Here is a 12,974-nt window from a genome sequence, read left to right as displayed (position 1 = left end):
ATCGGATGCCGCCGTGAGAAAAGCCTCGATGCTCTCTGACGGGCCGCTCGCATCCAGACATGACGAGATCGCGTATGTAAACCACCCTTTTTGACCGTTCCATCGTTTCCCTCGCCCTCGGTTTGCTTGGACTCGTTCGCTGACTTTTTGTTTTCCCCCAGGCGTTGTGTGTCGTCGCGGAAGCGCAAGCTGAGCGAGCTCTACTATGCGACGGCGACCTTCCCCCATCCCAGCGACACCGGCGGCCACAGTGAGCCCCTGGCCCGCCTGAAGGAGGCCGCATTCCTCGACGCAAACGACCTCTCAAAGTACGTGTTTGACCCGTTTTACACTGCCGGATATGCTCTTCTATGCTGGACTTCAGACCGGTTGCAGTGCTAATAATTGCGTCCATACAGAGGCCGACTCTTCGACGAAAATACCCTGCCTGAACGGCCACGACTCGAGACTGTGCTTGCTGAGTGTGAGAGTAAATATGGACCGTCGCGCCCAGATGAGCTCGATCGCCCGCGGGTACCGCCCCCCCAATCGGCAGCCGGCATAACTAGTCATGAACAACCGACCCAAGGCGGGCTCGCAGCAGGCAACGATCAACCACAGCTCACTGTGTCTTCGGCGGGCGTCCAGACCACAGAACCGCCAGAGCCAGTGCCACCCGTTGCTTCATTCCAGCACCAACCCAATGGCATAGACACCAGCCCTCCTCAGCATGCCGCCGAAGCTCCCGCGAAAACTGCCTCTTCACCCGATACGGCTGTTCAGGCTACCACCCAGGCGACTGCCCACCCCCTCTCACCTCCAGAAACCAACCGTACCTCTTCCTTTAATGACCGCCTAGGTGTCGCGCCTATCATTGTTCCTCCAAAGGCCGCCGAGGCCGCTTCTTCACCAATGTCAACCGGTCCATCCTCCAGTCATACATCTGCCACCGAACGGTCTCCTGCTTCTAGCTCAACAGAATCAGTCGCCTCTATTGCTGAATCTCCTTCAATGGGCAAACACTCCACCGACGAACCCCCTTCAAATGTCCAGTCACAGCCCATGTCCACCGCGGTACCCTCAACCCCGGATGAACAGCTACAGCTCGAAGCTGCCATGTCCATTCGAAACTCTACCACCCCTAAACAGCCTATCACAACCCAGGACAAAGATGGAGACCAGCATATGACCGAAGCTCCGACAGAGCTCAAGGAACCGCAGCTGAAGCGGGAGCCTACGGAGTCAGTCACTAACAGCAGGCCGTCGTCCTCGTCTGGACCCCAGGTGGTGTCAGATGGCAAAACTGCTACGAAACCAGTCGAGAGCCAGCGGCAACCTGCCGAACAGCAGCACCCACGGCCAGAACGAATGACTACCAGGGTCGCGTCCGGCGCAATTCGGCACAAGTCTGTATCGGAAATTCTGGGAGAAAGTCCAAAACCAAGCGCAACTCCAGAAACCGAACAGCACTCTAGGGACTCACGACGGTCATCCGTGTTTGACAAGCAGGCTGGCACTTCACACACTTCCCCAGCTTCACCATCAAAATTGAGACTGAGCGAAAGACCAGACAAGGAGAGGAGCAGGCTGTCAACGGTTGTTTTTCCAAAGACATCAAGTCAGGAAAAGGGAAAGGCCATGCAACTGGCTTCAGGGAGAGATGAAGAAACCCGCAAATCTCCAAACGAGGAACAGGACTACCTATATACCCTCTTCCAGGCAAAGGCCCACTATCCCCCTCGTACTATGAGCCTCAATACCCTTCTATCTACAGCCCACAAAACCCTCAGTACTTCCAACCACTTCCTCGAATACCACGAACAAATGGATTGCCGCACCTTGAAGCGGATTTATCAGCTACAGCATTCCAACAGATGGGCTCTCCGGCAACTACAGCGTTCCCCAGAACCACCGAGGCAGGCCACTCACTGGGATATCATGCTGGATCATGTAAAATGGATGCGAATGGACTTTAGAGAAGAACGAAAGTGGAAACTCACAGCAGCAAAGCGCTGCGCAGAGTGGTGTGCCGACTATGTTGCGAGTGATGAAGACTGTCGACGCTCTCTACGAGTACCTGCTAACATTCCACCTCCACCAGCAGCAGAAGCCCCTGAAAGCGATAAGCTCATTGATGGGCACCCGGATGAAGTGCTGCCAAATAATCATCCCACCCCTGACTTGATCCATTCGGCAGATGACGACTCAGTTAGCGATGGTTTCAATGACGAGCATCCCGATTTTGATGATGGAAATGTTCCTGCTGCCATTTTCTCATCTGGCTCGGATGAGTTCACATTCCGCATGGAGCGAACCATTGCGTCGGAAAAGATACTTGGAGAACTTCCATTATACTGTCCCGTACAGATAGCTCCGGAAACAAACAAACCAGCCTTTAAGATCCAACCTGATGATGTATGGAAGACGCAGCTTCTGCCTGTCTCAAAATACGCTCAGGGAACAATCCAGTTCAAAGAAGATGGCCCGCCTAGGAAACGAAGCCGTTACGATTACGAACAAGATACCTATTATGATGGCGAGGAAGAGAATGGGTATAGATCTCTCTTACCAGAACAAGTGGACGTCGCTCTCTTCTCCCCGGAATACAAAGCCCTCCGCGATCGAATCCATCCGGGCAACGCATTCCGTCCTCCAACCGAGTACATTATGCCACCCCTTGGGTTCTATGAGTCACGGCAATCATCCCACTGGACTTTGGCAGAGGACGACGAGCTTCGAAAACTAGTACAAGAATATTCTTTTAACTGGTCCCTTATCGCCAGCTGTCTAGCTCCGCGATCATCTTTCGTCTCTACTTCTGAGCGAAGAACTCCTTGGGAATGCTTTGAGCGTTGGATTAGTTTAGAAGGCTTACCTCCTGATATGGCGAAGACTCCGTATTTCCGAACTTACAATGCACGCCTTGAAGCTGCTCAAAGAACAATTATGAACGCCCAACAACAGGCGGTTCAACAACAGCAACAACAACAGCAGCAGAATGGCGGTCAAGTAAACCCAAGCGCTCAGGCATTGATACGGCGGCGTACTGCACAGCCATTACGGGTGGAGAGAAAGCGGTCTTCAAGGCATTTGGCACTTCTGGCTGGCATGCGAAAGCTCTCTCAAAAACGAGAGACAAACCTTCAGAAGCAACAGCATGGTAAGGATGCATTCCAAGTTTTCCTTTCCTTTTTCCTTTTTTTTTTTGCCTCTGCTTGTCCTTCCCTGTATATATCACCCACTTGTGTCACCAAGCTGACAACTTTTCCATTTTAGCCACGCAACTCGCCTCCATGCGCAAGGTCAATGAAGCGACCCAGCCACATCCGCCAATCTCGACGCCTCAGGAATTCAGCCAGTTGAAGCACGAGAGGGAACTCAAGTTTTTGGAGAAACAAGAGCAGTACCGTCAGCAAATGATTGCTCATCAGCGGGTATGATATTTTCTAGCGGAGCATACAAAGTTTCTATCCAATCACTGACTTGGTACTCTTAGGCTGCCATGGCCCAGCGTGCGGCTCAGCTTAACCCATCTGGTCAGTTCAATGGTATGCCAGTCCGCCCTCCGGCGGCTGTTCCCAATGGCGCCGGTGGTGTCCAAGTTCCCACTGCAAATGGATTGGCCAACGGCATACCAAACGGTGTGGCCGTCTCTCAATCCCGCCCACACCCAGGAATGGCAGCCATGCCCAATGGTCTACCAGCCACTGGTCCAATCCCAGTGCCCAGTGGGATGTCGATGAAGATGATGCCTCAACAAGGCCTCCAACAGCCTATTAATGGTCGGCCAGGTCTTCCTATCCAAACATCCCCTGACAACTCGCGTATCATCCGTGAGGCCAATCGTCTTCAAGAGCAACAACGTCTTCTCCAATCCCGCCAGCAACAACACCAGTTCCATGGTGGTCAACAAGGCTTCGCTCCACAACAGGGACCTCATTCTTCCCCCAATATGAATGCCACCCCCGCCACTACTTCAAGCAATCCTGCCCTCATGGCCGCTTTCCAAGCTGCAACCAACGGTGGAAGTCCGTCATTTGCCGCTTCGTCTCTTACGCCCGGCGTAATGCCTGCCTCTTCTCCTCGCATGAACCACCCATCCACGTCCCTCAATAACGCTCCATCATTGCCCAACGTAAACAACATACAGGCCTCTCTCCAACGCCTTCATCCCACTATGTCTCAAGAACAGGTCTCGAAATTTGCCACAGAGCGTCTGCAGCAGTATCAACAGCAACGATTATCACAAGCAGCTCTAAACGCTGCGGCAGGTAACCTTGGTGTCGGCAACCTACCTTCTAACTATCAGGCTGGGAACTCTGGGCAACAAATTTCCCAGCAAGGCACTGTGAATGGCGTGACACCAGTCCCGTTGCAGAACCAAACACAAGGATACATAAATCGGCTAGGTGCTTCACAGCCTGGAGGCCAACAGAACCGGCCAGGGGTCGGCATAGCCAGTCCCGCGATGACCAACATGCTCATGCATCAAAGCCGAAGTGCAACCCCGCAGAGTCAGCGTCCTAGTAGCCAAGGAGGGCCACAACAACAGCAGCAGCCGCCGCAACAGCAACAGACACAGCCGCCGCCGCCTGGTAAAAGTCCGAGACCTGCGCAAGCACAAACGGCGTCTAGCTGAGCGGAATGTTAGAAAATGGGGATTTAACGTGTACATGATTTTTACCGGTGGTGTTTTATTTATTCCTTCCGTTGCTTCCTTGATACTTTACCCTGTTTTAATCGCTCGCCTGATGTCTTTACATGGATAACGACGTACCCCTTTTCCTTCCATCAACTTCCACCTTCATCCTTACTCCTTTGCCATTCCATCATTACCATCCCCAGCACATACGTACGTCTTTGTCGAAATGCAATGCTCCCCCTTGCCTCAACCGTTAATGTATGTACTTATATTGCATTAGATGCGTGCATGTATAGGTTTGCATGCTGTGTGTTTGGTCTGTCTCCTCTGGACAGTGTGATCTAGCCATACGCACTTATAGCACCTTTAATAACTATGATAAAAAAAAATATTTAAGCATCAATATCACTTCCGACCTCCTAGCAGACGTAATGCTTGCTTAGATTTTATACTTTCAGTGGATATCCATTAGTTAAACGTCATGTTATTCTTGCTTAGTCATCCAGCTGTCGCCGCTAGTCAACGAGCCTCAACTTCAAACTGTTAGTATTTAATTCCTTCAATATCTTTGACCCAGCATCAAGGGTTATATAGGAGAGCTAAATCTGATCTTATACTCCGTCCCAAGATCTACGATGCAACCCGAAAGCTCGGAAGGAGTTTCCAAACCAAAGCCGTTTTCCATCGCACTCTCAGCCGACTCTTCTCGCCGTTCAACGCCGACGCCGTCCACGCAAAGCAAACCAGCAGCTCCATTCGGAACAAGAGAGCTCTCGAGCAGAACCCGAAGATTCAATGATCATGATTCAGCCAGTGAGGATGAAGGAGAGCCAGTGCCAGAAGAAGTCACAGGGTTCGATCACCAAGCTGGTGGTGCAATAATCAGCAATAAGCGGGTGAAGAGAGAAAAGGAACCGCTAACTATCAAGATTGAATCACGAAATAAATGGAGAGATAAGCTACATGCTCGCACACAGGGGGTGCGACGAAGTGTGTTACCTGCTGAAGTACAAGCTCAGAGGAAAAGGGAGGCAAATGGAGCCGCGGAGTCCACAATGGAGGTTGATGCTCCGGAGGTAAAAGCTGGTTTGAGCTATGCAGAGCCTAGCGCAGAGGCAGTTGCAACACATACAGTGGCAGGGGATGTGGAAAGAAATGGAAATGGAGACAATGAAGGCGCGGGTGTCTCGGTGACCAAGGAAGAACCGAAAACGAAGCCACTATCGCAGGACGATGCTGCTTTGCAGGCTCTCATCCGTGAGAGCAAAGGGGAATCAGCAGAATCCAAACCGTCAGATCTGGTAATAACGGCCCGTCCTAACGAGAATAACTCTTCAGTTTACGATGAAACCAAATCATTTCGTCGAGATATAGAGTCACGCCCTGCCCCAGCAAGCTTGAGCGCCTATAATGCCGTGCCAGTGGAAGAGTTTGGTGCTGCATTGTTACGCGGTATGGGGTGGAAAGAGGGCCAACCTGTCGGTAGAGGAAACTATGGAAATACCCCGGTAACAGCCCGTGTCCCTGAGAGAAGACCTGGATACCTTGGAATAGGCGCAAAAGATCTCGGTGGGAAAGGAGGTGCTGAAGTCGAACTTGGAGCCTGGGGGAAGGCAGCAATGAGAAAAGCAAAGAACGAAGGTGAAGGATTGTATACACCCGTTATTCTGAAAAGTAAGAAAACGGGTGAGATCATCACAGAAGAGGATAGTGGAAACCATCAGCGTCGAGACAGAGATAGGGATCAAGACAAGGATCGAGACAGGGACAGAGACAGAGACAGAGACAGGGACAGAGACAGGGACAGAGACAGGGCCAGAGATAGGGATCGAGACAGGGACCGTGGATCAGGGCGCAATCGGGATAAAAGAGACGACCAACGTAGAGGTCATGATTACGGCAGGGAGAGAGACAGAGCCCGCGATAGAGATAGGCGTCGAGACAGAGACAGGGATCGAGACAGAAGGAGGGACTATGACAGAAGATAATAGGATTCTCTACACCTTTACGTTAAGATACTATGGTGTCATCGTTGTTTAGTTCTGTAGAATATGTATCAATAGACAGCAAGCCAGCAAACTTGGATTATGGCCTAATGTCAAACGAATATGTGAAATCTGCTAGTTATCAAGTCAAAACTCCGACAGTTACACATTCAACTCCTTGCAAAATTCCGTAAAAATGCACTTTTTATTCCTCAACTCCCATTGGAATTTGATAACGGCATCTGTTTCGCATTAGACCATAATTATATCCTCTCCATCTGTACCATTAAGTGCTGGTGCTGCACTTCCCACTCCTCCGCCCATCTCACCAAGGACCCATTCCACGAGGTAGCTTTCGTCAACTAGCTCCTCGATTCTCCGATAGTGTCTTTCAGTATATGCAGCTAATGCTTCCAAAATATCTTTCATAGCAGCTGATTTTCCTGATTTGCCATCATTTGGAAGGACATTTTTTCGGTCAGCAAGCTCAATAAAAGTGGACGACGGGTATGACCTGAAAAGTGCGTATAGAATACGCTGTGACACTCGCGCAGTTCGAGCATTCGTATTCCAGTCACGCAGGCGGATTAGAAGAATGTATAAGAGTTCATCGTCTAATGTCTTAAGAACTGCATCGATGTCGGCATTTCCCGTCAAGTTATCAGGGTCTCTTTCCGCGGTATCCTCAGTCGTATCAATGGCTGTGGTAAATAGAGACAGTAACCGACCCGGATGGTTTAGACGAAGAGCAAGGGTAATGGCCTCACGGTAAGCACCAGCGTGAATGTAGTTTTGAAGTTGCTGGTCCTGCTCAATCCGTTCAGAGCTCGCTGTGACTGCAGCAGACAGGGTGCTTGAGGTCGTGTCTTTCCAGAAAGTCACCACAGAATCTGCAGCACCAGAGATCAAGGAGAAATCATAGTTGCTTTCTGTCGTATTTCCCTGGCTCTGTGTCGCGGATGAAGGTGTGTAAGGAGTTGCCAAAGCCCAGACGCGGTCGGTGTGGTTATCTAGGGTCGTCTCTACCTCACCAGTGGATGGGGACCATATTTTCACTAATCCATCAGCGCCGGCGGAGGCAACTAGGGGGTTAGTTTGTGCAGCCCCTCGAGAAGATATATCCTCATCAGTTTGAGAGATATGTGGCGGCGGGAGCCATAGTACTTTCAATACGCTATTACTGTGGCCCTCGAATGTCAGAAGACAGCTATAATCTGAAAGGCTCCATAATTTGATAGTCTTGTCGCCAGAGCCAGTGGCAACTATCCCTCTGCTAATTGAACCAGGGGTAGTGGTAGAAATCGGTGTGTCCTTGGGAGCAAATCGAATGGACCATACGCCCCTCTTATGACCACGAAGAACACCAGTAACCGCGCCATCCTCGACAGACCATATCTTGGCAGTACGATCCTGTGAAGCAGATGCAAATAAGGTGGATGAATGGTTCACGTCAAGTGCATTTATATCTTTTTCATGCGCTTTTCGAGTATATAGTGCCTTTGGAGTGTGCGGTTTTGATCCTGTGACATTGAGTTTGGATGTATCCCATCGTTTGATAGTTCGATCTTGGGAACCAGTAATGAAGAAGGGGGGTGGATGGTTGAGGGGATCTTCAAAGGCAGGTGTACCTTCAGCTGGGGCTGACCGCGGGAACGCAATGGCCCCTATTGATTCAGCATGGCCAGTGAAAGTTGCAAAGCAGGTAAAAGATGAAGAGACTGGGTCTACTCTCCATAGCCTGGCACTGTTGTCTTTGGCTCCAGTCACGAGCCAGTTTCCAGACCAGTCGACATCAAGGCAAATTATGATTTCCTCATGACCCTCAAGTCGAGCGACATCGGCTCCAAAGTGGCTTCCAGATCCTTCAGCCTCATTCATAGACTTCGCGCGAACAATTCTTATATATTCTGAGTTGGTGGCCAATGCAAGTAATGACCTATCCCGACCAATGCAGGCCATATCAATAACTTCATCATCGTTACCGGAAATTTGTCGTGAGACCGGCAGCGGCTCAATTCTACCTCCATGTGCGAAGGAGGACAATGGCTCGAGGGAATGAATCTTCAAAGATTGGTCAACATGAACAGTCAACAAGAACGGTAGACTGTCAGAATATTCTATTGTGACAATTGCTTCTTGTTCACTTCCTATGGGCTGGTCTTCTGTGACTTCACTTCCCCTACTAGAGTCCCATACTCTCAACTTGCCGTTCTCGCCACCGATATAGCAGAATGGGCCGTCCGATAAGAACCCAGCCGCTTCAACGCTCTCAAGAACAGGTATGATCCGTTTGCAGTCCCATGTCGTCGCATCCCATATAATCACCGTTTTATCCCGACTGGCAGATAGAAGGGTATTTTCTGATCTCGAGAAGGATAGGCTGCGCACGACTGATACATGTGAATCCAGGGATGCGGCCGATTTACGCTTGCTAAGGTCCCATATTCTGATTTTGCCGTCTTCACTCCCGGATGCTAAGCGAACGCCGGAAGCCATAGAGTCGGCTTGGTCATCATCGTTGCTCTGGATATTCTTGAATTTGGGCTTCTGTTTCTCATTGAGCCTTTCTAGAGCAATTTCAAAGAAGCACATAGCCGAAATAACACCCCCATGGCCATGGAATGTGTGTGTTGCGTACCCTCTTCTTAGATCCCAAACTTTTATGGAGCCATCCGCACTGCCAGTTGCAAGGAGAGAGCTCGTAGGATCAATCGCCGTCGTCACAACGGGCGTTGTATGAGGTTTAAGGGACCGCAGAAGTTCTACTTCAATGGTGCGATTCGAGTCGTCAGAAGGCTTAAGAGATAATATTCGCATCGAGAGAGATCTTGAGCAAAGCGCAAGGTGGGATCCATCGGGGGAGACTAAGAAAAAGTTAGCTCAGCCCGTAGGAGAATGTAACATTCAAGAGCATACATACTCGATATACTGGTAATCAGTTCTCCATCCTTAATAAAGGTATTAGTTCTAACTCGCATGGAAGAATCCGTCTATCAACTTACGCCTTCAATTTGCGCCAGCCTCTCTCCAGATTCTAAATCAATGACCAAGGCATCTTCGCCCACACATGTCGCCAGAAACCTACCACTAGCATCAAGTGAGACGCTCCCCCCAGTGTATATAGGCTGTATGGTCTTGTGCACCTCAAAAGTGGTCTTGACAGCGACTTTAGACATGGCTTGATACCGAAGGATTATTGCGCAAAGAAAGGAAAAAAATAAAATCAGCAGTTGGTGGAGTAAGACGCCATCAGTCCAAATATTGATATACCATATCAGGTGAGCAACCAATCCTAGCAAAAATCAGAGTACTTTGTTCAATATGAAGCCGCAAAAAATAAAAAATAAAAAAGCTGCCACGCGCTTAAATTTTTATTAACAGGGCAGAAAAAGTGGGGCTGCTAAACTAACCGCGATAGGCGCCAGTTGTTCATAACGTCAACTTCCTTAAATAACAACATCCACAGTCCAGAAGAACGTCATTTCTGTGGATCATTTTGGTTGACCAGAGAATTATACCCCTAGAACACACTCCTTGACCAGACCAGAAGCGATACTGCGAAATGATTTTTTCCTCTAACTTCTCTTCACAGCTAACTGACTAGTATGGGGAGACGTCCATATTTGAACTCACTTGCTTTGGTATGTTGGGTCAATAAAAAGACCTACGCCGTCGATCGAATTCTCAATTTATTTATGAAGCCTGTGTCCTTATACAGCCTGAGCTATCAATATGCTGATAAATTATTAGGGCCGGTCTCCTTACGAGGCACCAGAGCTCATTGTAAATGGGTCGGCTATACCACAACCAAACCGACACCTAGCGAACTCGAATGCTGATGGATATGTCCAAGAGTATGACGCTCGTGGACATCCTATTAACCGCCGCTCAAAGGCTGAGGCTAGGCAGCTTAGAAAGGCAAAGAATGATGTTCTATCTACCATGGGTATCGTTGTCAGCGGTGAAGAGTTAAACACGGCTAGTATGAGAGAACAAGAAAAGATTGCCTTACTTGCGGAGGAAAATGACTTTGGATTGGCCCTAGCGGCTATCGATCAGCTTAGCATGTTTGGAGCCTCTTGGTGGACGAAATCTTTAGCCTGTCGAATTCAGGTGAATATTCATATCCCACCCACACCCTTTCCCTCCCCCCCCCCCCTTGTCTTTTCAGCCTCTAACATCTTTTGTAGACCTTCAAAAGTTACAATATTGGCTCTTTAACAGATATAGTTTCCGGAGAACGTCAACGAATTGGCTTTGCGGGCTTTTATTTCGCAGGGCTTCCCGTTTGGACCGTATCTTTTTTACTATCTGTTTGCCGGTCACACTTCTTAGAGTCAGCTTTAGACTCTCTTCATTCAACCCTTTCCTCCCTTATTGATGCAAAGTGGTATAAAAAGTTCATTCGTGGTCTAATGAGTGTATTGTCTTTTGGGTACATGGCTCCCTTTGCCCCGATGTTAATTTATTTGCATGCTAACCGTTATTTAGTGCTAACTCTGCCGTTATCCTTGTCCTCGGACAAGGGTACATGTTTTCCCTTCTACAGTCGCTTCAACTTTTACCTCCATTCTCAATCCCATCATTATACTCCTTTATTCCATTTACCGCAAATTCTCTGATACAACTACCACCCCTCCCCTCAAAATTATCAGCTCACACGATCGGTCTCTATTGTATCTCTCTGGCTACTTCACCCTTCATTCTATTCAACCTATATATCAACGTTCGCCCTGTGGTTGAGGCGAGAGTCTACAGGATCCTTCGACGCCGCCTCCCTAAACCCGATCGTCCTGATAAGCTTTCTTTAAGAGTTGCCGTGGAGAATGAACTCATCGAATGGACAGTTCCGTCACTTGGTAAGAGATCAGAAGAAGAAATTAAAAGAAGCCATTTTACTTTAGCCCAGGAGATAAAGTATGAGTTTGTTACGTTTAAAAATTGGTTACTACGCTCTGTGGGCTTTCATCCAACTGCCACAAAGCCAGCCACTGAAGAACCTGCTTGGCTAGAGCGATACGAATCCGTCCAACGACGAGTTGGGCAGCTGCAACAGGATTTAAACCCAGAAAATAATCCCGATTTGCCAACAGCTGGACTGGGTCAAGAGTCTCAGGCTTCACATGCAATTAATGTCAATATGGTTGGCCAAATTCTAGAGGACGATGAGAACCGATTTGCTCAATCGCCAATTCAACTGCCTGAAGGATATTTTTCTGATATACGAACTTCCTTGCCCCCCACTGGCAATGATACTGACCTCTCAATTCCTAGTCAGCATGATATAGCACTTCATGCTGTGGATTCTACAGAGGCTACCGCTCATGTTCCTGCTTCCCGGACGAATACTCTGTTTTCTCCGTCTCCATCTCCAGAATCATCTCCACCCTCGTCCCCCCGTGTTAGGGCTTCTCTTATCCACCAGAATTCTGATGTGATTACAATGCACCTAGAACTCCTGCAAAGTCATACAGAGGCCGAAGCCGAAAACCAAGGCCTTAATGCAAGTGTTTCGCTTCCAAATGGCGTTGTTCACAGAACTGAGTCACAAACAAGTGCCATTGATCGCGCGGCATCTGATTTATTGGATGCATTGCTCTCTGACTCAAGTCAGCACCCCAGTAACGTCCCTGAATCCACTCGAGAAAGAGGTCATTCTATTCCTAATGACCCAGGACAAAATGGTATAGATACTACAGCACACCCTCCCGAGGATGAACCTGATGCATTGTGGCAAACTCCTGGGATTAATCACACCGCACCAAATCCCCCACAGGATAACATAAGTAGCAGTTCCAGTGAGCAGATGGCCAATGGTACTGGTCCTCAAAGACAGCCTCTTCTCGATCGCCCTGGACTACATGCCGCTGAAGAATGGGACCATCACGTTACTATTCTCTCCTCGCATCCCGTGGATGCGTTTTCCTCCCATTTATCTTCTATCATAACTTCTGTTTTATTTTACCCCTTTGAATCTCTTTATCTTCGAAGCCTTGCTTTTACATATTTGTCTACCCAGTCTTCGGCAATAATTCTCCCGCTTGGTGCCACAGCATCATTGCTTGGACTCCAGTCTAATATACGACCACTGGGTGCATGGATGGGAGGTGGGAATGCATTAGATATGCTATCCTACGTTGGAAAGATGGCACTAATAGTGGGATTTGAGACGGTTATTAGTGCAGGAATCTGGGGACTAGGGGCCAGTGCTGCTGTCACTCTTGGAAAAGTTAAGTTTCAATGGGGCCAGCTGTAGAATTAACTATGATATAACAAGGTTTATTGTTCCGAGTCATTGTTTTTTTATCCTACATTGCCTTCGTGTCAAGTAGAAGATTAAGTTACAATAAGAAGGTAATTGAGGCTTA

The 12,974-nt window shown here is 48.8% G+C and overlaps 4 protein-coding genes across 4 annotated transcripts; 3 read left to right on the top strand and 1 right to left on the bottom strand.

The window, feature by feature from the left end:
• Window positions 1-28: 28 nt before the first annotated feature.
• Window positions 29-4,618, top strand: TRV_02827 (MYB and HSA domain protein; the record flags this gene model as incomplete). Its single annotated transcript, XM_003022960.1, has 5 exons — window positions 29-72; window positions 252-308; window positions 399-3,139; window positions 3,256-3,413; window positions 3,476-4,618. 5 exons carry the CDS (start codon window positions 29-31, stop codon window positions 4,616-4,618), a joined length of 4,143 nt encoding a protein of 1,380 aa, XP_003023006.1.
• A 638-nt stretch (window positions 4,619-5,256) lies between these two features.
• Window positions 5,257-6,609, top strand: TRV_02826 (G-patch domain protein (Spp2), putative; the record flags this gene model as incomplete). Its single annotated transcript, XM_003022959.1, has 1 exon — window positions 5,257-6,609. The coding sequence occupies one exon, from the start codon at window positions 5,257-5,259 to the stop codon at window positions 6,607-6,609; it is 1,353 nt and encodes a 450-aa protein (XP_003023005.1).
• A 249-nt stretch (window positions 6,610-6,858) lies between these two features.
• Window positions 6,859-9,423, bottom strand: TRV_02825 (uncharacterized protein; the record flags this gene model as incomplete). Its single annotated transcript, XM_003022958.1, has 1 exon — window positions 6,859-9,423. One exon carries the CDS (start codon window positions 9,421-9,423, stop codon window positions 6,859-6,861), a length of 2,565 nt encoding a protein of 854 aa, XP_003023004.1.
• A 788-nt stretch (window positions 9,424-10,211) lies between these two features.
• TRV_02824 (uncharacterized protein) lies at window positions 10,212-12,862 on the top strand (the record flags this gene model as incomplete). Its single annotated transcript, XM_003022957.1, has 4 exons — window positions 10,212-10,247; window positions 10,357-10,719; window positions 10,797-11,041; window positions 11,098-12,862. 4 exons carry the CDS (start codon window positions 10,212-10,214, stop codon window positions 12,860-12,862), a joined length of 2,409 nt encoding a protein of 802 aa, XP_003023003.1.
• Between the last annotated feature and the right edge of the window lie 112 nt (window positions 12,863-12,974).

The sequence above is a fragment of the Trichophyton verrucosum genome, assembly GCF_000151505.1.
Source record: "Trichophyton verrucosum HKI 0517 chromosome Unknown contig00242_1.f1.exp, whole genome shotgun sequence".
NCBI classification, from domain to species: Eukaryota; Fungi; Ascomycota; class Eurotiomycetes; order Onygenales; family Arthrodermataceae; genus Trichophyton; species Trichophyton verrucosum.
Note: the sequence above shows the minus strand (reverse complement) of the source record. Positions and strands in the feature narration are given on the sequence as shown.